This window comes from Malus domestica, chromosome 17 (genome assembly GCF_042453785.1).
Source record: "Malus domestica chromosome 17, GDT2T_hap1".
NCBI classification, from domain to species: Eukaryota; Viridiplantae; Streptophyta; class Magnoliopsida; order Rosales; family Rosaceae; genus Malus; species Malus domestica.
This window is the reverse complement of record NC_091677.1, coordinates 33,948,506-33,970,870: the sequence shown is the minus strand read 5'-3', so window position 1 is coordinate 33,970,870 and position 22,365 is coordinate 33,948,506. Positions and strand designations below refer to the sequence as shown.

Genomic DNA, 22,365 nt, shown 5'->3' with positions numbered 1-22,365 from the left:
GTTCCTTTATCGCCTATATGAGGAGAAATTCAAAGGCCTGATACCGGATTACGTGTTCGGGCAGACTTTAGACACAAAAACCGCCCCATGATCCACCACCCTAAAACTTGAGACCCACCACCCTAAAACTTGAGACCCACCACTGCCCAATGTAATGACTTCATCCCCTCTTACACCACTCACTCTTTATACGCCGGACTTAAAATCTTCTTCTACGAGAAATTTAAAATCTCACTTAGGGGTTAACATTAGTAAAACGCATGCATATCGGCCCATGTAATGCATGTTGAAGATTTCATTACTGGCATATGTTACAGCTTATGTCATGGTCAATTAATTTAACTTTTATTTTATTTTATCGTAAAATAAAATTTGTAAAACTTGAATTAATTTGTCATTATATTATCGTAAAATATTATAGCTTATGTCATGGTCAATTAATTGTAATCGATATAAGATTTCACCTTTCTACAATCTTTGGATTAAATTCTCACTTCAATCTTATCCATTGGATTATTTCACTTCAACATGGTACGTGATGAACTAATTTCAGCGCATGTTTTTCCGAAAGTTGGAGAATTTGATCCGAGCATATTAGCTTACTACGCGTGATGCGCAGGTTAGACAAAACCTCGCTCCTAACAAACTACCGCCAGCTTTGTACGCTTCCGGCAGCCAGTCTCCCTGCATCCTATAACATTCTGTCATGTAACAGAAAGATTGCAGAGTGCGTGAGAAATGACCAAACGCCAAGTGCACAGGACCTGTTCGATCAAATGCCCGTGAGAGACGTCGTTTCGTGGAACACCATGTTGTCGGGTTTGCAGAAGGCCAAAAACCCACACGGAGTTAATCGATGTTTCTTGCAAATGACAAGAGATGGATTCAGACCAAACGAGTACACTGTCTCGATAGTACTCAACGCGTTTTTGGGCACAGCGTTTAATGTTTTGGTCTCGCAGGTTCATGCCGTTGTAGTCCGCTTGGCGCTCAACTCGAGTGTGTTTGTTGGGTCAGCGCTGATGAAAGGGTACGCAAATGCGGGCAATCGGGTAGCTTTGAGCGGAGTGTTTGATGAGATTTCAGTGAAGGATGTCTCGTCTTGGAACGCTTTGGTTTCGAGTTACATGGAATTGGGGTGCATCCATGAGGCTCAGACAGTTTTTGATGGGATGTTGGAAAGGAACGTTGTTTCGTGGACTAGTCTGGTGAATGGTTATATCAGCAATAAGAGGGTTAACAAAGCTCGCTCTGTTTTCGACAAGATGAGTGAAAAGAATGTGGTTTCATGGACTGTTATGATCAGTGGGTACGTGAGAAGCCATAAATTTGTGGATGCTTTGGATCTTTTCCTCTTAATGTTGAAATCGGGGACTCGGCCAAACCATTTTACCTTTTCAAGCGTGTTGGATGCATGTGCTGGTTGTTCTTCACTTGTCTTGGGACAGCAAGTTCACTCGAGCATCTTAAAGTTCGGTGTGCCAGAGGACGTCATCATGTCAACCTCACTTGTTGACATGTACGCAAAATGTGGAGACATTGGCGCGGCACTATGCATTTTCAGATCAATGCCAAGGAAAAACCTGGTGACATGGAATTCGATAATAGGAGGTTATGCCAGGCACGGACTCGCTACAAGAGCATTGGAGGAGTTTCAGAGCATGACCGAGTGCGGTTGTAGGCCTGACGAAGTAACGTTTGTAAACCTGTTATCGGCTTGTGGGCATGGCGGGATGGTTGAAAAAGGCAAAATCCTATTTAACTCCATGAAAGCAAAGTTCGGAGTTGAACCAAAGGTCGAGCACTATGCTTGCATGGTTGACCTATATGGGAGAGCAGGTGAGCTAGAGGAAGCCGAGAAGTTGATACAAGGGATGCCATTTCAGCCGGATGTGGTGGTTTGGGTCGCATTGCTTGGTGCATGTGGCTTGCATTCAAGTCTCGAACTTGGCGAGTTGGCTGCTACAGAAATTGACAAACTGGGACATGCCCATCCCGCAGGATATTCGACGCTTTCAAAGATTCACGGCGAAAGAGGAGCATGGAACAGCGTCCAAGAGTTTAGGAAGACGATGCAAGAGAAAGGCATTCGAAAGCAGAACGCCGGTAGCTGGGTCGAATCTCCACAAGGAATGAGATGAACAGATTCATGAAACTGACCAAAACACATTTGAGATTACGAGGTCCGATTTACCCTACCACAACATTTACGCTTGGAAAATAGACCTTCATTGATTAAAATCAAAATATAACCTTGTGTAATACCGTCACATCCATGATCAAATGACAATCGTGAGTACGATACAAAACTATAGATAGACTACGAAAACTAAATTCAAGAAAAATGGTACCGAGACAATGCAAGGCCTTTCCCCAATTACAGTGACAACTGGGATGCTCAAAGAAGCAAATTGCTGAAATCTGATCATTTCAACCAGCTCTCAACGCTTGCTCCTTTGTTTCTCGGAATAATTCCGCACTTTCCGAAGATTCAGGGCCAAGAGCTTCATTTTCGGTTTTTGTTCTCATCCTTGTCCTCCCGCTTCCTGTATAGCTTCTCAAGAACACGCTTGGCCTCACACTGGGGAAAATTCGCCAAGTCATAGTAGTGGGGTGCTATATCGACCAGCCTGTAGGCATGTAATATGGAAGATTAGAAACAGATATACTCGAGAGAATAGGGACACAGTTTAAATTCGGGTATTTGGAAAATATTGAAAGAAACTAGAGGGGGAGAGAGAGACTAACCACTCCCCACGAACATCCGTCACTGTACGGATAAAATTCCTGCTTGTCAAAACATACTCGTTGTAGATCACCCATTCTGGCTTGTGGTCCAAGCAATTCGACGGATGCAAATGCACCACCTGCGAACAAAGATCATACATATAAGAGGCGGGCACAAACACTGATAAGGGTAAAAAGGGAAATATCATATGGCCTATATGGAAAGTAAAGAGTAAATTTACGTACTTGGTTATCTTTCACTGTCAGATAGTGTCCAGTACGTTCCAGATGAGCCACCTGCATGAAATATCCAGCTAGCATGGCCTTCCTTATGTTGATGTAGTAGTCACGACTATTGAATTCAGTACTGCATAGCTTGAGGTTAAACCGGGCCATAATGCGCACTAGCTGCTGCCTGACGTTGTCTGCAGACTTCAATGCCCTCTGATTCACAAAGTTCTCATAGCACCATGACGGATCCTCATCTACACACCATTCAGAAATAAATTTTAATACCAAGACACCGGATGATCAACTTCAAATCAGTAATGAAACAAACAGATACATGTACTTACTATTTTGCTTGTATGCATGATACACATTCAGAAGTGTGAGATGATCTCCATCAATGTGCCCGAACCTAGCTTTTGCTTCGTCAGCAGCTTTTTGAGCCTCCCTAGGCCGGACAAAGCAATTGGGTACTAAGAAATAAATTGGTTATCACAGAGGAGGCCCATGGAACGTTAGCAGATGCATAGAGGCGAGACGACACCATTTGCTTCATGAGATAATACTGAGAAACTGCAACTATATGCATCAGCAATTACTTAAAAATCCATAGGTACATGCCAACCGGGGGCATGGAACCCAGACAAGACAGTTGCTGATGACAACCTAATTTGACACAGTACTAATTCAACCACATGCATAAGCATTAGCATGCAGATTTTAGTTAAGATAGTGTGTGCACAAAAGAAAATGTCTGTACACATAACAGACTCAAAGGCATGCAATCAAGAATCATGCAGCCCAACCTTATCTACTTTGATGTAGATAAGAGCCTAGACAGACACAACTGAGAAAGCAATGACAAAATAGAAAATAAAGTACCTGAGAGCATGGCAGATACTGACAAAATTTCATTTGAGCAGTTGAACTCAGGGCTGACTACGAGCATCTTTGACATCTGAGGATCCAACGGGAACTCACTCATAATCTCCCCTAGCTTGGTCAAGTTACCTTCATCATCCAATGCTCCCAAATAATTCAAGACCTCTAGTGCTCTCATCAATGTCTCAGGAGCAGGGGGATCCATAAAATCAAAATGAACCAGATCATCTATTCCTAGTTTCTTCAAAGTAAGAACTGTATTTGCAAGGTTTGATCTCAAAATTTCTGGATACGTTTGCGGTTGAAGATCATTATTGAAACTTTTCTCAGTATAAAGTCTGAAACATTTTCCTGGCTGAGTTCTTCCAGCACGACCTGACCTCTGATGTGCACTTGCCTTGGAAATTGGAGATACCAACAAGGATTCAACACGCACTCTTGGGTTATAGACTTTTTGTTTAGCAAATCCGGGATCAATAACATAAACAATTCCATCAATAGTCAGAGAAGTTTCTGCAATATTTGTTGACACCACGATCTTCCTTCCAGGAATTCCACCTTCTTTTATGGGAGGAGGAGCAGGATCAAATATTTTCTGCTGCATAGCTGGAGGTAGAGTTGAATACAGAGGCACCACTTTCACAGGACCAACCTGGTCACCCAGATTTCCGACTTCCTTGTTTATTTTGCGGCATGCATCTTCTATCTCCTCCTCTCCTGTTAGAAAAACAAGTATATCTCCTGGGGTCTCATACATATGAATCTGCACAACTGTTCGAATTGCTGCTTCCAGATAATCCCTTTCAGGTTCCTCAGTGTAAAAAATTTCCACCGGATGAAGCCTTCCAGGAACTTTCATGAGTGGCGCACCACTGAAATAACCCTGAAACTTTTCAGCTTCAAGTGTAGCACTCATCACAACCACCTTCAAATCAGGTCTGTTTCTCAACACTTCCTTCAAAAGCCCAAATAGAACATCTGTGGCTAAAGTTCTTTCGTGAGCTTCATCAAGAATTACCACGCTGTATCTTTCTAGAAGTGGATCAGTCATTGCTTCTCTTAAAAGCATTCCATCGGTGAGATACCTGCCACACAAAATGCATAACCTGTAAGTAACATGTCTTTCCCTAGGGTCTGAGCAGAAATGATACAGCAATAGAAAAGAGCAGAAAAGGTGTTGAGCTTACTTCAACACAGTTCTGGCACTGCTGCAGTCTTCAAAACGGATGCTATAACCAACTTCTTCTCCAATGGTTACATCCATCTCTTCAGCAACACGACGGGATACTGACATTGCAGCCACCCTACGTGGTTGGGTACACGCAACCATCATCTTCTTGCGTTTATCGGAAGATTCTGAATGGACAGCTTCCAAAACAAATTGAGGAATCTGTAAAAGAGAAGTACATAGACAATTGCCATTGTCAGACAATTTCAACAATTCTCATTCTTTACATGACCTTCAGCAAGAACGATACAGAGGAGAAGATAAAATAATCTCACAATCAACTTTCTAACAGGTTTATAGAGCATAATCTATGATTTATAAAGCCCTATCCCACATTCACCCAGATTTTTTGTTGTGGTGTATCCAGGAAGACCAGAAAAAGCATGGCTAGGCCCCATCTAGTTCTACCATAATTTTGGCTTTGGTCCTAATGTTACCAGAAAAAAAAATATAAAGTGTCCAGTTTCTTTAAATTTCCAGTAGGCACCTAGTTGTGTTGAGAAAGCGGCACGAAATATAAAGTTCAACCAAATCGTTTATACAGGGCCTATAATTACATACCTTTACATTCTAATTAGTTAATGGCACTGCCATAAATGATATTATGGTAAAAGTGTACCCTCGGCCAAGGGTGACAAATGTGGTTCAGAAAAATTGTAGAGGTGCATCGGGTAATATCGACCCCCAATACAGAATTAATTCCCATATGCATCATTACGGTGTAAAACACAAGACCGCTATTTAAGCTTAACCATTGTTGCATAGCTTGACAACTGGATTTAAAAAGCAATGCACAAATAATTTGGACTACAGGGGTTTTAAATATGCCACTGTATTCTCCCTCTCAACACCACAAAAAGCAACAATATTTCAAATTAACAAGAAGGGAAAAGCATAACCCTATTGCAATTTTGCAAAAAATCAAAACATGTAAGGCCATTGTTTATGGAGTTTCTAATCAACAAAACATTATTTTTTTGATAATATGCATTACAAAGTTCGAATTTTTATTCAGCTTCTAATTCCATTACATATTTCATGCTACAAAATAGACGAAAAATACAGTAACAAAGTTTGAAGAAACGAACCTGAGTGGTTTTACCGCTACCCGTTTCACCAACCAAAATGAGAGACTGGCTGGCCTTGAAAGCTTGCAAGAACTCCTCTTTCTGGTGCCAAACAGGCAACGTCTTCCTCTTTTCAAGGATCTCATAGTACCTCTGAGAGTACGGCTTCCCGGTCCACCGATTGATAAGACTGTTCACAGCGTTTTGGTTGGCAGCAGCTCCTCCGCTGCCGTTCGATTTGTTCATCTTCGCCGATGTGATGGAAGCCTCGTCCACCACGTCGAACAAGCTGACCTTCCTCTTCCTCTCCGTACCCATCAATCAAAAACCCTAACGGCGGCAAAAACGCCCCAAAATCCTATCACTTGGATCCTAAAAAGGTCGGATAGGATCCGAAGAGAGAGGCTTTCCTTTCCGATTTACGATTTAGCCCTAAATTTCGTAAACCCTAGAAGATGGAAGAAGATTGAGGATTTTGGAGAGAGAGATAGGGGTGCTAGGGCTTTGGCGCTGCGCAATATTATAGGTGGTGAAATTTCAGAATTACGATTGAGTCCCTTCCTCCCTCCCTTGTTGCAGGCCAGGAAATGGATACCTTACAATTTCAGTTTGGGCCGGCCTTAAGTCGGAGGCCCAATCACTGCATTTGTAATACTGTGAGGCCTAATCAAAATTTGGATTTCTTTAGACACCCAAACCGCTGTTAACAATATATCAAACTACCTCAACTAAAAACGAAAAGGAGTGGCGGTTGAGTCACCCATCCCCCACCTAGATTTGTAAACAGGTCGGATTTGGATCAGATCATCTTTGATTCATACTCGGATCTATTATTGAAAGTCACAACACCTGTTTCCACCATGTTAGTCACATGTCATTTGCATAGGAAATGGCACATTTAACATTTCCATTAGATTTAGCAATAGATTCAGTGACATTAGGGCAAACAGTTTGTCTGTAAATTATCAGCAACACTTGGTTTTACTGATTGAAATTTTTGTTTTACAATTTCTAAATGTTTGTCACATTTTCAGGTCCTTGATTATGTTTCACTGGTTCAGAAGGTTATGCTTCCCGACGAGTTGGTTGATCATCACACTCTTAACACTTGATCAGGTGCGATAACGGATATCAATTTAAAATGTCATGTAGCAAGCCATTTGAATTTCCAAGCTGTATCATTCCCTTAAAAGTGAACTGCAGACTAAAACTCAGAATGTTATTGTAGTTAAAGTAATAATCCCTGAGACACTTCTTCATATATATACTCTATATACTAGTATCGCAGCTCTGCATACATAGTACCTCGTTTTGTAGTATGACATTTCAAACGTTTCACCGATCCGTCGTGGTGATTTTGCTGTATCGGTGCAGAAGAAGCAGAATACAGTGACGATCAAAAGAAAGAGAGAACTAGCAGCCCGTGGTCGTCATGATCCTTGTGTTGTTCCGCGAGGTGCATCTGTGAATGATATGTGAACTCTCATGCATCATTCTCTATGTACATTCTTTTTTTTCTGCATAGCGGTCCTTCCAGTTGCAAATTACAACTGACCAAACCATAGTGAATTTCGAATTCATTTTCCTTTCTTTTATGCTATAAGATATATTTCATCTAAAAAGAAGAGACGGATCCTTGAGGAATGTGCATTGGTCTTCTATGGTATTTAATAGAAAAATTTGCATTAATCAAATCCGTCATCTTCGTGTTCATAACTTCATACTTTCACCTTTCGTCCCTGATTACATATGTTTTACATGGTGGAACGGCGCAGTTTTGCCAATGATGGAAGCTGCAATAGCCCTTGTGCTCGTGGACCAACTAATGGAAGATTATGCAGTGTCATATGTTTCCTATCAGTCCTGACCTACAAGACCCTGTGCCGCAGCCAAAGATTGCAGCGGAGGCAGCTGCTCTGCACATTTGCAAGTCGACAACCTCTCCGTAGAATTACATGCGTTTTTAACCGTGCAGTGAAAATTCGTTTGTTCTTTGCTGGTCCTAATTGTCCTGACTGCCACCCACATTAAAATATTTCATATGAATAAAGTTAATCTCACTAAACAGGCTTCTATCTTCACTAATGAACTAAATATTAATGGACAAAGACTGCAATCAAACTAGTGCCGTTGGATTATAGGTGATCATGTAGTTGGATGGAACTGAGAGGTTTCTCTATAAAATAAACCGGGGGTGCAGCGAAGAAAAAAGGTGTGCAAAACTCGATTTCCTTATGCACACGGTAAGGGAAATTTTATTTAAACTCATGCAACCTCTTTTTACACCCAACTTAAAATTTTGAATGTTAATTGTCTATTTTACCCTATTGCATAATTACTATTAAGTACAAAATGAAATTAATAATAAAACTTAAATTTATCAATAAACCCAAACACTATAATTAAACCCTACTAGCTAAAACCCTAGAAAACCGAAGAAGGTGAAGCAAGTGTCTCTTCTCTTCCCCAGTGCTTGCACATTTTGTAGTAGATAGAAGAGAAAGAAGAAGAACCCAGGTACCAAATCCTGCTCACCTTTTTTTATTGAATTGCATCTTTCTCTATATTTTTTTGGTTAATTTGTCCCTTTTTTTTTCTGTAAAGGGTTTTACTTACGTCGAATAGCAATACGAACTGATCATTCTTGTCTGACATATGCTTCGTCAAACAGCAATACGAACCGATCATTATTTGTTTATCTTACTTTCATTTTGGCTAAAACCCTAATAGCTCTCATAGAGAAAAATAAATTTTTCTATTGATGGATGATGATTTTAAAGTTTTGAATCCTCCAATCAAGATATGACTCAATTTATGAATTTTTTGTTCGTTCGATATCAATTTTTTAGAATTTAGAAGATGAGTATTTTGGTTATAATTTTTTTTCAATCAATCCTAGATGGTTTGTTTATCTTTCTGCAACAATAAATTGATGCAATCGGTTTCCCTGTCCATCTGCACTCCAAAGAACCTTATTCCGTTTGGTGCTTCTGTGTTTTTATATTTTTTTTTCTTCTCTGTTGGTATAGTTTGACTACACCCCAAAATCATGGCATCACTATTGGCGCAAACTAAGAGTCCAAATACGAATTCTGCAACCCAAAAGTCTTACTTGCAGATATTTTTTTTTTCTTCTCTATCAGGCCAAAATCATGGCATCGGTTGCTTCTTCTTTTTTATATTATATTTTTTTCTTCTCTGTCAACCCAAAATGATGGCATCAGTTGCTTCTTCTTTTTTATATTATATATTTTTCTTCTGTCAACAAAAAATGATGGCATCAGTTGCTTCTTCTTTTTTATATTATTATTTTTTCTTCCCAGTCAACCCAAAATCATGGCATCGTCTTACTTGCAAATATTGCAAGGATTGCTTCTTCTGTTTTTATGTTTTTTTTTTCTTCTCCGTTGGTGTAGTCTGACTACACCCCAAACACCAGTTACATCAATGTAGCTACTTGTCCATTTGTTTTTAATCATAACATGAAGGTTTTTTATTGTAATCATAATTTTGTCATTTATTTTTTAGCAACAAGAATTCAATGATGCCTCTGATCGAGGCAACGAGGTTGGACAAGAATGTGTGGTGGATTGTACTGATCAATTTACAACTTATGAGGTATAGTTTGTATGCGGAGATTGAGCGAGCACTTGATTATTTTGAAGATGGTTTTGCACCAGAGTATAGTTGGTTGACCATGCCAGATATGGGGCATATAATTGCAACATGTTATAACGTGGTTTTGATACACTTGAGCATGACACAATGCATTACGTTTCTTCCATACTCTATAATCATCATCTCAATCAGGTGATACTAACCTACATGAGGTTGCCATTGGTTATCTAACTGAAGATCATCATTTTATCCAGGTATAAGATATGTTTTTTCTTTTTACATATGTATTTATTTTATCATATTTGATAACTCTAAATTGATTGATGACTTTGTGTATTGTAGGTACATTTGTGTGAAGGTCACCCTATGCCACCAGTTTCTACCATGTGGCACAAAAAGAGTCAAATGAACAATGATATTAGGGTGAAAAACTTGTACTCAAAATACTAGGGGCGTGTGGATCAATTCAAGCAACTTCGAGGGCTAGTGAATGGAGCCACTAATGATGTTGTGGATCTTGAAGATGATTAAAACATGGTTTTTCTTCTTGTAAAGACTATTGGTAAACTCTATTCTCCGTTTGAAATTAAATCTCATTCTACTTACTAAAACGTGAATGTGAAATTCGTACAATTCAATCATCTTCCTCTGCCCCAGCTAACACAAGAAAGCTCTGATCGTCATCAACTGTGATTTTAATTTTAAATTCATTTGTGAGGCCGGCAAGGAGCCAGGCATGGCAATGATGGCATGCCATGTATAGAAATTTTTCTCAAGAGTTTGGTTTCGAACTTTTAATCTGATCTGATGAGAGCTTAATTGCGGCCACAATCATCAAAACACGAAAATAAAGCAACATCATTTGTATTTACAAGTCTATTTACAAATAAAGTTCGACGCTGATGAACTAGCAATCACAAAGGTGACTGACTGACCTCAAGCTCCTCGTCAAGCATGTGCAATCAAAACAACATGAAGGACTTTTTCATTGTCGAAGGGCAAGCTCGCATACTCCCTAGCAAACCCCTCTGCAATGTCCATGGCAAGCTCACCATTCACAGCCCGGCAATACATATACAACACCGTATTCGCAGCAGCATTGTAGAGCATCAACAGCACGAGAAAAGTTGCAGTCACCACAATTTGCACCACCACAAGCGCCCAGCTCTTCCACCCATTAGTATCCCCCTTCAAATCCAATGCCGAAACCTAACTGCAAAACCCCAAAACCCCTACGAAAAACCCCGAAAAACATCAGCAAGCACAATGCCACCCCTCTCATTCCCTTGATCAAATTCGCACTTCGAGTCAAGGATTCAAACCCCCATTTCGATTCCAGCACAACAACCACACCTATTTCTCCCAAACCCGCTTATAACGCTTGTCCATGAAACCACGTCCCTTTCTAACATGCTTTCAAATAGCAAACCAGCAGAACCCATATCCCCATTCTTCCCAAACCCATCAATCATCGCATTCCACGCAACCACACATGGTTCAGACATTTCCTCAAACACCTTACGCGCATCGCACAACTTACCAAGCTCCTTCTTCTTCTTCTTGTTTGGGGTTGTCGGCACAAGGTTATTGGGGTCAAGGAATCTCATTGCCCTCACCTTGGCTCCGCTATTGCTCCCAGGAACAAGACCCTGCATCTCTTTCTGCAAGAACCTCAGCCTGCCATTCATATTATCCCCATGTTTTTAGTCTAATCTATTTTAAGAAATTAGGTACAAAAATTTGTTGCTAGCCAATAGTATATATAATTAGGTACAGAAATTTGGTACAGAAATTTGTTTTTGACTGATAAGTAATGGACACCTGCATATTATGCATTTTTAGCAACTTGCTGAAATGTTACACTTTTCCTTATTTGTTAGATGCATCAAAACAACGGGGTTTAAAACTTGCATTAACATGCAACCTGAAATTTTGATGGTGCAGATAACTAACTGCATTTTGCTCCTCTGAATGCCTAGACGATCAGATGGCATTCGACGGGTTCGACAAAAAAAACTCGATCCAGAGCGTAAAGTAAAAAGGAATTCATTTTTAGGTAAGTCAACCTTGGCTCCGCTACTGCTCCCAGGAACAAGACCATGCATCTCTTTCTGCAAGAACCTCAGCTGCCATTCATATCATCCACAACCCAAGATTTTTCACCAACATTTCTCACCATCTCCGGCGACAGAATTGGTTTCAATGCACCCAAAACCATCATATAAAACCCGCACATCGCCACATAAACCAAGCTTAAACCCAAAATCAATCTCCAAAACTCACACCCAAACCCCCATTTTCTCTCCATCTTCTTAGTCTTCTTCTTCGATTTCAATCTTACATCAGTTCAAAATTCAATTGTTCAAAATCAATCTTACATCTGTTCAAATGGGTGTAAAAATAAATCTACATATTGAATTGGGTTTATGAGGGTATATTAGGTATTAAATTTGGGTTTAAAGAGATATTAATAATTTAGTTAAAAATCAAATGGGTGCAAAGAGTAAGTTGGGTGTATAAATAGGTTAAATGGGTTTAAATAAAATTTCCCACACACTAACTAAGAGCACTTCCACCGGAGGGGAAGTGTGCTAGCACCCAGTCAAAATAGGCTGGGGTCAGTCAATCCACTCCAGCCCACAAACTTGCCTAGCACCCAGCCTAAGTCAGGCAACAAACCAGCTTATTTTTTACTAACCAAGGGACCGCCCTATTTGGTTGGCACGTGGCGTTCACTTGCGCATTGGCACGAGTAGGAGACAAGAAAGCAGGCGACAGGGCCCGCTGGCAAACGCAATCACCATTCACCCGGGCTCGACAACGTGGCCCTCTCTGTGTCGTTAGATTTACAACGGCTAGTTTTTCTAGACCGTTGGATTTCCAACCTTAAAAAAAATTGAATTTGACTTTTAAACTAGACTGTCCGATCACAGATCAATGGTCCACGTTTTTTCCCCAACAAAAAAAAGGGGCCCAACGGTCAGAATTATGATTGTTGGCCACGTGGCAGCTTATTGGCTGTTGGATTTGAATATTTTCCAAATCCAACGATCTAGATTAATTTACTACATTAAAATTTATTAAAAATTTAAAAAAAAATTTAAAATACAGAAAAATAAAAAAAAAATTCTATAAATACCTAACCCTCATCTTTCACCTTACACCATATTTCAATATTTTCTACACTTTCTACACTATCTACATTTCAATATTTTCTACACTTTGAGAGAGAGAAAAATGTCTTCGTGGAAGCACATTGAAGATGTTACGTTGTGTGAATGTTGGGTTCACACTACTCATGACCCAATTACGGGTAATGAGATGGATAAGCGAGAAATGTGGGGTAAAATTACGAAAGCATTTTGCGATGTACATGGAAAAGACGCAAGAACTAGTCAAGGTCTTCAAGGTCGTTGGAAAAAACTCAACTCATCCCTTACTTGTTGGCTAAATTATTGTAAACAAGAAGTGACACGTGGCTTGTTGGGATTTGTTGAAAATCTTAGCGGAAATCTATTCACAAAATAGTACGTTCGGATAATGACACATGGCGTGACAAGATTGGTTAAAAATCCTATCCGAAATTAAAACTATTTATTTATTTATTCTTTTTTAAAATATATATAATATTTTAAATAGGCTGGGTGCCAGCTCATTTTGTAGGGGTGGAGATCGTTTGTGCCAACGCATTTTTAGACTGGGTGCCAGCGCATTTTTTTAGGAGTGGAGATGATTTGGCCTATAGTTCACTGGGGTCTATTACTGTTCACTTGAGTGGATAAATGGGTTGGGTGTTGGCGTAAAGTCTTAGGAATGGAATTGCTCTAAGGAGTACCTAAACAACAAGAGATTGCTAGTCTAACTAGAGATACATTGATGATTTTGCACCCAAACAATTAAGATTAAAAAGGAAAATCAGTTTAAAATACACACTAACCAAATTAGTTGCTAATATTTGTAAGTTCATAAATACTGATTCTGGCACTTGAGATGTAAGTATACGATTAGAAAGACGGAAATCTGGAATTGTGACACAATTATTTTGCAAGACTCGTGAACCTATTCCAATTAGAATTACTCCAAAATTCCTTTGTTTCACCACTTTATGCTGTAAATAGATTCACATGTCACACAATTGAAATATAAAGCAAAGAATCAAAATTCTCTTAAAATAATAAATAAAATTAGAATAAAAACATTGATAAATATGTACTCCATGTTAACCTAATAAGCTTAGCCCATCATTTGGACCTAATAGGCAACCGAATATGTCTATATCTCTTCAACAAATCAGGATTAGAAACCCTATTAGCAAGAATAACAACTTTAATATCATGTTCCTTGTGCAATGGGTAAATCCCGAATTAAATCCTTAATCCTAACTTTATCCTCAAGTAAGTACAATGATTTTGAGACCACAAAACATTATTGAGACCTGGATTTTACTCAAACATATTGGACCCAGACAAATACCATTCAACCACCACCTGATTTCCATGATTCCATCTGTCTCTGTTCTTTAAAATTTTAGTTTTTCTTTTGAAAATATATTTCCATCTGTCTCTAGTCAATTGTGATTTTTCATTTTTAAACATCTTGTATAATGGCTGGTCTACAAGGGGAACACGCGTTTTTGGAATGAGAAGCTCGTACTCCACCTTATATATATGTATACAAAAAGGTGCATTCACATTTACAATCATTTGCCTTATTAGAAGAAATATATCAATTATTAGACGTGATTTTTTTTGCAAGAAATATAGTGATTTTGTATTAATAAACGAGAATAGTTATAAAGATTGCCACGTTGTATATTTTTTGGGTGATCAAATTTATTGATATGAAGATAATTCACACATACAAACATAATAATTCTCTAAGTGACTATTTCAAGTATACGCACCACCCACAAACACTATTGGTGTAGATCCACCACAAAGATAGTAAACACAACATACCAATATCAAGGTACACACAATGTTATCAGCAAACGAGACAAGTCATATGCCACTTCATAGGTACGAGTTGGGCATGGAAATGGTGATTAGTGCTTGGATTCCTTCAGTCGGATCCCCAGCCCCAAGCCTCCCAAAAAGAAAAACAGCACATGGTGATGGAGTTTGATCACTTTGACTACACACTTAATTAATTTTTGTTTGAAAGAAGCAAGGGACCCAAAACAGAAGGAGAAGGATCCAAAAGCCTTTGCAACACATTCAATGAAGTATTTTGTTGATCCAACAAAATTAATTTTGTTTAGTTTGGTTGGTGATTTGGATATATATATTAGATTATCCACACGCAAGAACAACCACCTATTTACAAACAGCCATGCATTTCATTTCGACCCATGCACGATTCCAGCTCTCTTCAGTCTAATCAATATTTGTTTATTAGGGCCTGCATTTACAGACGAAGCAATCACATGATCTTGTAAAAGATGATTTGTCTTTTCTATAGGCAATGTAATTTGAAAAAATAGTGTCAAGGCAAGAAATACGTTTTTTTTTTTCTTTCGGTTTTTGTATATTTCCCTCATTGCACGACCTAGCACTTGATGATATACCCATAACCACGTAAATTGTATGCATTTTTTTTGGGGGTCAGAAGATAGAGAACATTTAGAAAATAAAGTTCAAACGGACATATTAGCGTAGGTAGTTTTTAAGAAAAATAGACATACAGAAAGAAGACGACACTTAACAAAATATAAGCAAAGGTTCTTCTCTGCAGCAATTACAAAAAGTACATAAAAGAAAAAAGAGAAAACAATTTCACCCCAAGGACAGATACTCTTAATTAGGTGCTCAAACAGTAGAGGCACAGAAGTGGCTAATAGAGAAAGCCCTAAACGTAAATTGTATGCTTTTTGTCTCATAAAAATTTCACATTTGAATAGATAGCCCTTGCATTTCAATGATTTGAATCTAATAAACATGATGAAAGGAAGAGTTATAAGAATATAAACACGAGCATAGGAAGGTTCTCATATGCCATTTCCACATATATAAAAATGGGGACTAATTGTGGGAGATCCACTCCACATCGAACTTCAAACGATCTGAATCATCTATTTTGTAAGTCTTGATTCATAGATCATTCTTCCAAAAATTTAATTCAATCCGAAACCATTTGCCTATTTAATTATTACGATGAAATTTCAATATTTCTTATAGAACAAAGTATTCGTTAATTTCTTTGAACTCAATTAGATGTCTTAATATTTTCGATTTGGCTTTTTGTAAGGATGATATATGAGGTGCAACTTATAAAATAGACAATTTGGATCATTGAAGTTCGATGTGGTGTAAGCCTCACAAATAATCCTCATTTAAAAAAAAATGGAAATCACTTCCTTTACAGGCCTCATATATATATATATGGTGAATACATAATTACTATGATGATCTTATATTTATTTGTTTTTGCTACAATAAAACAAGATCTTGTTGAGAAGAGGCTTGTGTGTATATAAAAAGATGGCTACACAAAATTAAAACATGTTAACACTTCTGAGTATAAAAAAGAGAGAGCTGAGAAGTCATGACCAATATTTAGTTACAAATTTCAGCGAAACAGTTGGAACTTACAATCTACAGATTGTTCGCGTCAGGAATTTCCGTCGGGGACGTTTCCTGGCCAACGAGCGCACAGCTCCCCGGGAGGTTGGCGCCGGTTGAGGGCTGCTATCGGGCTTCTGCTTCACTGTCGGGCTTTGTCGGGCAAGCCTCGTCGGGCAAGGCTTATCGGGCAAGACTCGTCAGGCACGGCTTGTCGGGCAAGGCTGGAAGAGAAGGACAACGTTAACTTTGAGAGGTGCCTTTGTGGGGCCTTAGGTGTAGGCCTTGAGGCTCACAATCAAGATTAACTTCTAAGTACTCAGGCGAGCCACTGCCATCTTTAGCATGGCAGATGTAAAATGGATGTCGCGCTTTAGTTGTATATATATATATGCCCGAGAAACCGTGTTAGTTATAACAGGTGCCTTTGTGGGGCCTTAGGTGTAGGCCTTGAGGCTTCCCATAAATAACTAAACCAGTGCTCGAACATATAATATTCATTCGATTGATTGCAGGAGCCTTACAACTATTATACTTCTGATTACCCGAATCTGAGAGATAGAACGAACCCAAATAGGTGCCTTTGTGGGGCCTTAGGTGTAGGCCTTGAGGCTTCCCATCAGAATTCGTTCTTATACTCAAACGTTCTAGACCGCGGAACGGAATGAATCCAAATAGGTGCCTTTGTGGGGCCTTAGGTGTAGGCCTTGAGGCTTCCTATCAGAATCCATTCCATGCTTAAGCGTTCTATGATAATCATAATATAATAGAAATAAAACTAAGGGGTAGGTCGATTACTTGCGCCCCAAGTAACTTCGGACTTCTTGTTTATCAAGAACTATCGTGGATGGGTTAAGTCCACATAAGGTTCTTTTTTATGCCTTGAGGTCAAGGACTTTCAACTGATCAAATTTACATGTCCGAGGGCTTAGAACTTAGATCTGGTTTGAACAATGAAGATATATTCAAATCGGATCCAAGTACTAAGAGATTCTTTTAATAGTCATCTCACTAGAAATAACTTGAATACAACTGGAAGTATACCACATATTGCTAGGCTAATGAATGAAAAGACAAAGACAAAGAAGGTCGACAAGGTTTAACCTTGTCGGGCAAGCCTGGTCGTCTTGCAGGTTCCTGTCTTTGTGGCTTATCAAGGGTCTGAGAGCTTTTAGGGAGAGGTAAGGAGAGGAGTTTACAAAGAGAAATCGATACTACAGCAAGGTTGAACAGGGTAGCAGAGCTATTACAAGGGTTTGAGTGAAGGCTTGTCCCGAGAGGGATGAAGGCTTGGGCTGACTACAGCTTCGTTTTGAAGGCAAATCTGGCTTTGAGCAGAGTTTGTGCTTGCATTTGTTTGTTTGTTTGAGTGTCCTTAATCCTGACTTCTCTTTCTTCTTTTATAGACAACTCAGTTTGGCCTCTTGTAGCAGCAGCCTTGCCCGAATGCAACTTGAGAGGCAGTGACTCATCAGCTTTTTTACTTGTTCTGCCATTATAAAGTACTTTATGGGCTGTATAGCTGGTTAGTCTATACCACTTGGCCTTTGGGTAGGTGAGCAAGTGGTCTTCATGAGCTGCACCAAGTCAGAAAAGCCCTTTTCTGCTTTCTGGGCTTTGGCTGGGCTTAGGCCAATTCTTCCTTTAGGCATCCTTTTGGGCCAGCCCATTTCCTGAGTCCAAAGTTCAAGTTTTGATCCAAACACAGATAATATAAGAATGGTGATGCTAGAGTGTCTACTTGAATTATGTCTTTGTAAATCATATGATGTGGTGGTTAATGATTTGATTTTTTTTAATATTAAAGAAAGAATCCAACCATCGACTATAATAGGTTGGATCGTACCAATATCAATCTATTTGATTTTATTTATTCCAAGGCAAGGATTCACCAACCATTTAGCCATAGCCAAAATCAAGGAACTAGATTATAATAGGAAGGAAGCTTAATAGGAATGAAATGAATCAGAATTTTTCTTCTATGATCAATCGATATAAACATCAACAACTTCGAATTGGATTAATTTCTCCTCACCAAATTAGGGCATGGGCCAAAAAAACCCTACCTCATGGAGACGTAGTTGGAGAGGTGAGAAAGAATCAAACAATCAACCGCCACATCATGTGTTCTACAAACTATAGTCTACAATATATGGCCTAAAAACATGGTCTCCCTAACATTTTTCATATAAGAAAGAAGAGAAAATAATATACTTGATAAAGGGAATCCCTAGTCTACAATAAAATGTATCATTAATCAATAATACTATATGGGTAATTCTATTAACACCCTACGATCTTATGAAGGCACCCCCCATGGATAAAGGGAATTCCTCCTTTACCCCTATTTAATTTAAGTTAGTAGACAAAGAGAAAACCCCAGCCACCTAACTATTCCTTGCTGGCGGCACACCTCATGCAAACAAAGGCAAAAAAGCCCAACCAATTGTAATTTCTCATCACGATAGCACAACTCTCTCTCTCTCTCTCTCTCTCTCTCTATTGCATTTGCATTTGATACTCTAGAAGAAATGTCTCGCCATTTTTTTTCTTCTTTTGAGAGTGAGAGACAAAGAGGGCCACGATGGGGTGGCCTATGCGGGACGACGACTTTGACGACGAAGGTGATAAAGGTAAAGGAGTATCCGGGTTGGTGAGTCGAAGTGTTGGATTGTAAACAAAGAAATTGGAGTTTGCGGCCGATGTTTATGGAGGTAATCAGATCTACTTGGTTGTCAAATTGGGGCTGCCGACTGTGCTTTTTGTTTTTTGGAGTGGGGATGTGGGGGGGTGGCTTTAGAAGAATGAGGGACAACGCTGGAATTTTTGAGAAAGTTTTTTAATGTGGGGTGCTTTCATAAAATTGTGGGGTGTGCATAAAATAACCCTACTACATTAGCTTGAAACCAAAGCAAAGACTTTAAATGGATACAAAGTAAATGACACGTTCAGTTTGTCCACTCTGATTAAGAAACCCTAATTGATAAACGGCTATTATTCACACACTTAACCTTACATTGCAATGTAAGAGATTCAACTAAGGCAAACGCATATTTAGATTACATTTGTGAACCACAGAAATTATTTTGTGTTAGATTACCAACTCGTCATAACAATTTGATGTAACAAGTCGATTTCACTTCAATCTGGTTCACATAAATGTAATCGGAAAATACGACGCTCTGGCGTTACTATACTCGGGATTTAAATTGTACATTCAGAAGCAATGCCTTCGTTCCCGGCCAAAATTAAGTATTTATCTCTCCTTGTAAGCTTGGTGCATTCAAACCCCAATGCCTTGCCAATCTCACCTTGCACGTAATTAGCCACATCAAAGCTTGATCTATTCCCATCACGACAAGTGGACAGCCCGGATACCTTCTCCAGCAACTGAACGGTGTAGATCGGTGAGGGGTTCATCAGGAAGAAAAGTGGGTCCAAGCACTTGAGCCCGCCAGCAGTTGTGCCATGGAACATGCCGACCTGGGTGTTGATTGCAACAGGAATTATTTCGTCACTAATTTCTGTAAACAAGGGACTATACCTAAGGAGGTAGGGTTCACGACATGTCGTTCCTTCGGGGCAAACAACGACGTCCCCTTGATTCAACAACTTCTCCATCATCTTTCCGTCTCGATGGCGATTTCTTGTTAATCGGACGGTCTTGATTGGTGAGAGGATCTCAGACATCTTGCTTAGGCTGTACGTTACAGCGTGTAGATTTTTCTTCAGTGCGAAGCAAAGGTAGAGAGGGTCTAGTAGGGTTCTATGGTTACAAACGTAAAGCGTACCTCTAGGCTTGTCCTTTGGAAGGTTTTCACTCTGGGCTTTTGGACCTCCCACAGTCAGTCGTAGACCACTGAAACCCAGTAGAGGGAACGACACATCGTAAGGCAGTGATTTCCCCACGATGATTCTGAAGATTGCTAGGGCAATTCCTAGTGGTAACCACATCAATATTGCTAGGGTTTCAAGTGGGGTTGGTGTGAGAGCCAATCGACCATCATGGAAAACGAGCTTCTTTGGGTATCTGTCCCTTGGCAGGTTCTTCCAGCTCCTCTTATCTGAATCTCCCACTAGATAAACTTCCTGTACGTGCAAATTGCAACAATTTTTCAGGCCAAGACGGAAAATATTGCATAACTTAAATTTAATTGAACATAAAATTAACCAAATCACAATCAAGGAAGAAAAAGAAAAGGCTAACCGGACTAAAACCCATTTCTCTCAAAATTTTCAATAATCCAATTAGACACACACAAATGGTACCATTAATTCTTGATGACCCTCTATACCATGTATTAAGTACAGATAACTTTGTGTCTACATTATTGCACTACTCCAATATCTTAAGTTGCAAATGTTTTATAGAGGTGAATATATTCACTAATATGGTTGGATCAATCAACATTTTGTGTTTTTAAGGAAAGGTCAGTGAAGAGAAATATTAGTAGGTGATCATATTAACCTTAGTTAGAGAATAAATTTTTATTTATTGATCTTAGTTGAACAAAATTATTTTATTGACCTATGTTCGAAAATGATATGTCCATGAACTTATACCAAAATATGAATTATGTATAAAACTAAACCAAATCTCTTTAATATATATGAAAATTGTTTATACGATTTATATGAGTTTGCTCTAAATCTCTTTAAGTTTTAATAACCTAATATAGTTATACCGTTTTATCATATCACTTAACAGCTTAAAAGCTGATAAAACAAATATCAGTTCGTTTTTTTTTTTTTTTTTTTTTGTCAAAGTTCGTTTTTATTATAATTTGGCTAAATGACATTCATATAGACTATAGTTTTTCAAATTTTGCATTATGGCCTATGAAGTTTCAATTCTTTATTTTTATATATAATTAAAGGAAAGTAAACTAATTAAGTACCCATGGTTGTCAATTAAACTGAATTAACTACTTAAACCCAAGCGAAAATTGAATAAGGGATGTACCTTGCAATAAGAGAATAGTTGATGATCATTAAATTTGTTGGAGGCAGAGATACCAATTGTATCAAAGCCCATGTTATCATGTCCACCATGTTCTTGTTCTTCCAAAAGCGGCGAAACAATATTGCTCTCCTCATCCTCCATGATACCCAAAAAGTATCCACCAAACGCCTTTAGCTCCTTCCCGATCACCATATCAAACTCCAAGTAGTCTTTTAAGAAGCATTCGATCATTACTTGCGGTAGCTTACTAACACCAACTTTAATATTCCCACCTCTTAGCACCTCAAAGGCTTCCAACCCAACATCTTCCAAGAAGAACTTCGGCAAAACAGCTGTGCCAATTCTAAAGCTGTCTTTCTTAACCCCAAAGAAGCAGACCATCACCATTATTTTCAACCCTAATTCGTCACCGACGAAAAATATGATAGGGCATAAAAGGAAAAGAACAAGTGCCCTTAAGAAATTTCCAGCTTCAAAAGCCACGAGCATGAAGTAATTAAACAAACAAGAGGATTTCAGTAGAGCTCCTTCGACGTCGAAGACAATCCGAGTTTGGTTTGTGAGGTTCGATCTTTGAGAGTAAAGAGAACCGAACGAGTTGTGATTTTTAGACTGGCTTGGTGATATGCCGGTTGCATCGCTGTTGCTGCTTACACTTCTGGGGAGACCTCTGAGTTTCCGAAAGAAAATGCGATATGAAAAGAAAAATGGCATCAAGAAAAAGGCCGTGGGCATTTTTAGAAGAATAATATGTATTCTCCAATCCAATGCTACAAGTCTTACAACTTATGTTGTTTTTTTATATTTGGAGATATATTTCATGCCCTCATGCTTCACTTTTATTACGACAATGCTCAAGTCAAAAATACAATTAAATAAGCATCTGGTCGGCGCTGCAGAGTGCCAGATCGAGGCAAGAAGGCTATCTTGTCCATGCACACTTACTTGCATGGTCCAAATAAACAATAAAATATAGCAATAAAATATTTTTCTGATTTCGCTCTTTAATTCAAAAGATTTCAAATAATTTATAAGATCTATCATCTCTAGTTTTTTTTTTCTTTCTTTACGTTGAAATTAATATCGACTAAT

At 38.8% G+C, this 22,365-nt stretch overlaps 3 protein-coding genes across 7 annotated transcripts; 1 reads left to right on the top strand and 2 right to left on the bottom strand.

Moving 5' to 3' along the window:
- The first annotated feature begins 493 nt into the window (after window positions 1-493).
- LOC103405932 (pentatricopeptide repeat-containing protein At2g13600-like) lies at window positions 494-2,262 on the top strand. Its single transcript, XM_008344961.4, has one exon. The coding sequence runs from the start codon at window positions 612-614 to the stop codon at window positions 2,139-2,141; it is 1,530 nt and encodes a 509-aa protein (XP_008343183.2). The 5' UTR covers window positions 494-611; the 3' UTR covers window positions 2,142-2,262.
- LOC103405931 (probable pre-mRNA-splicing factor ATP-dependent RNA helicase DEAH2) lies at window positions 2,207-6,690 on the bottom strand. 5 transcript variants are annotated; one of them, XR_003770980.2, is made up of 7 exons: window positions 6,154-6,676; window positions 5,025-5,227; window positions 3,838-4,922; window positions 3,303-3,534; window positions 2,974-3,212; window positions 2,749-2,867; window positions 2,207-2,630 (listed from the first exon to the last, which is right to left on the bottom strand). XR_003770980.2 is itself a non-coding variant. In XM_008344960.4 (7 exons), exons 1-7 carry the CDS (start codon window positions 6,448-6,450, stop codon window positions 2,507-2,509), a joined length of 2,193 nt encoding a protein of 730 aa, XP_008343182.1. In that variant the 5' UTR covers window positions 6,451-6,690; the 3' UTR covers window positions 2,207-2,506. The 5 variants fall into 5 exon arrangements, 1 of the variants encoding a protein (XP_008343182.1); XR_003770981.2 differs by having other exon boundaries at window positions 3,303-3,528; XR_011578237.1 differs by having other exon boundaries at window positions 3,303-3,520.
- Window positions 6,691-19,219: 12,529 nt separating this feature from the next.
- LOC103406036 (probable glycerol-3-phosphate acyltransferase 3) lies at window positions 19,220-22,069 on the bottom strand. The gene is made up of 2 exons (XM_029097902.2): window positions 21,274-22,069; window positions 19,220-20,399 (listed from the first exon to the last, which is right to left on the bottom strand). Exons 1-2 carry the CDS (start codon window positions 22,006-22,008, stop codon window positions 19,515-19,517), a joined length of 1,620 nt encoding a protein of 539 aa, XP_028953735.2. The 5' UTR covers window positions 22,009-22,069; the 3' UTR covers window positions 19,220-19,514.
- Window positions 22,070-22,365: the final 296 nt, after the last annotated feature.

Bases quoted from the DNA above. Each gene is read 5' to 3' on its own strand.
- LOC103405932 (XM_008344961.4), top strand. From the start codon at position 612: ATGCGCAGGTTAGACAAAACCTCGCTCCTAACAAACTACCGCCAGCTT.
- LOC103405931 (XM_008344960.4), bottom strand. From the start codon at position 6,450: ATGGGTACGGAGAGGAAGAGGAAGGTCAGCTTGTTCGACGTGGTGGAC. The intron at 3,429-3,837 runs GTACTTTATTTT...TTTATTTCTTAG, and splicing joins AGTATCTGCCATGCTCTCAG to TACCCAATTGCTTTGTCCGG. The intron at 2,631-2,748 runs GTTAGTCTCTCT...ACATGCCTACAG, and splicing joins ACGGATGTTCGTGGGGAGTG to GCTGGTCGATATAGCACCCC.
- LOC103406036 (XM_029097902.2), bottom strand. From the start codon at position 22,008: ATGCCCACGGCCTTTTTCTTGATGCCATTTTTCTTTTCATATCGCATT. The intron at 20,400-21,273 runs GTACATCCCTTA...TTGCACGTACAG, and splicing joins AACTATTCTCTTATTGCAAG to GAAGTTTATCTAGTGGGAGA.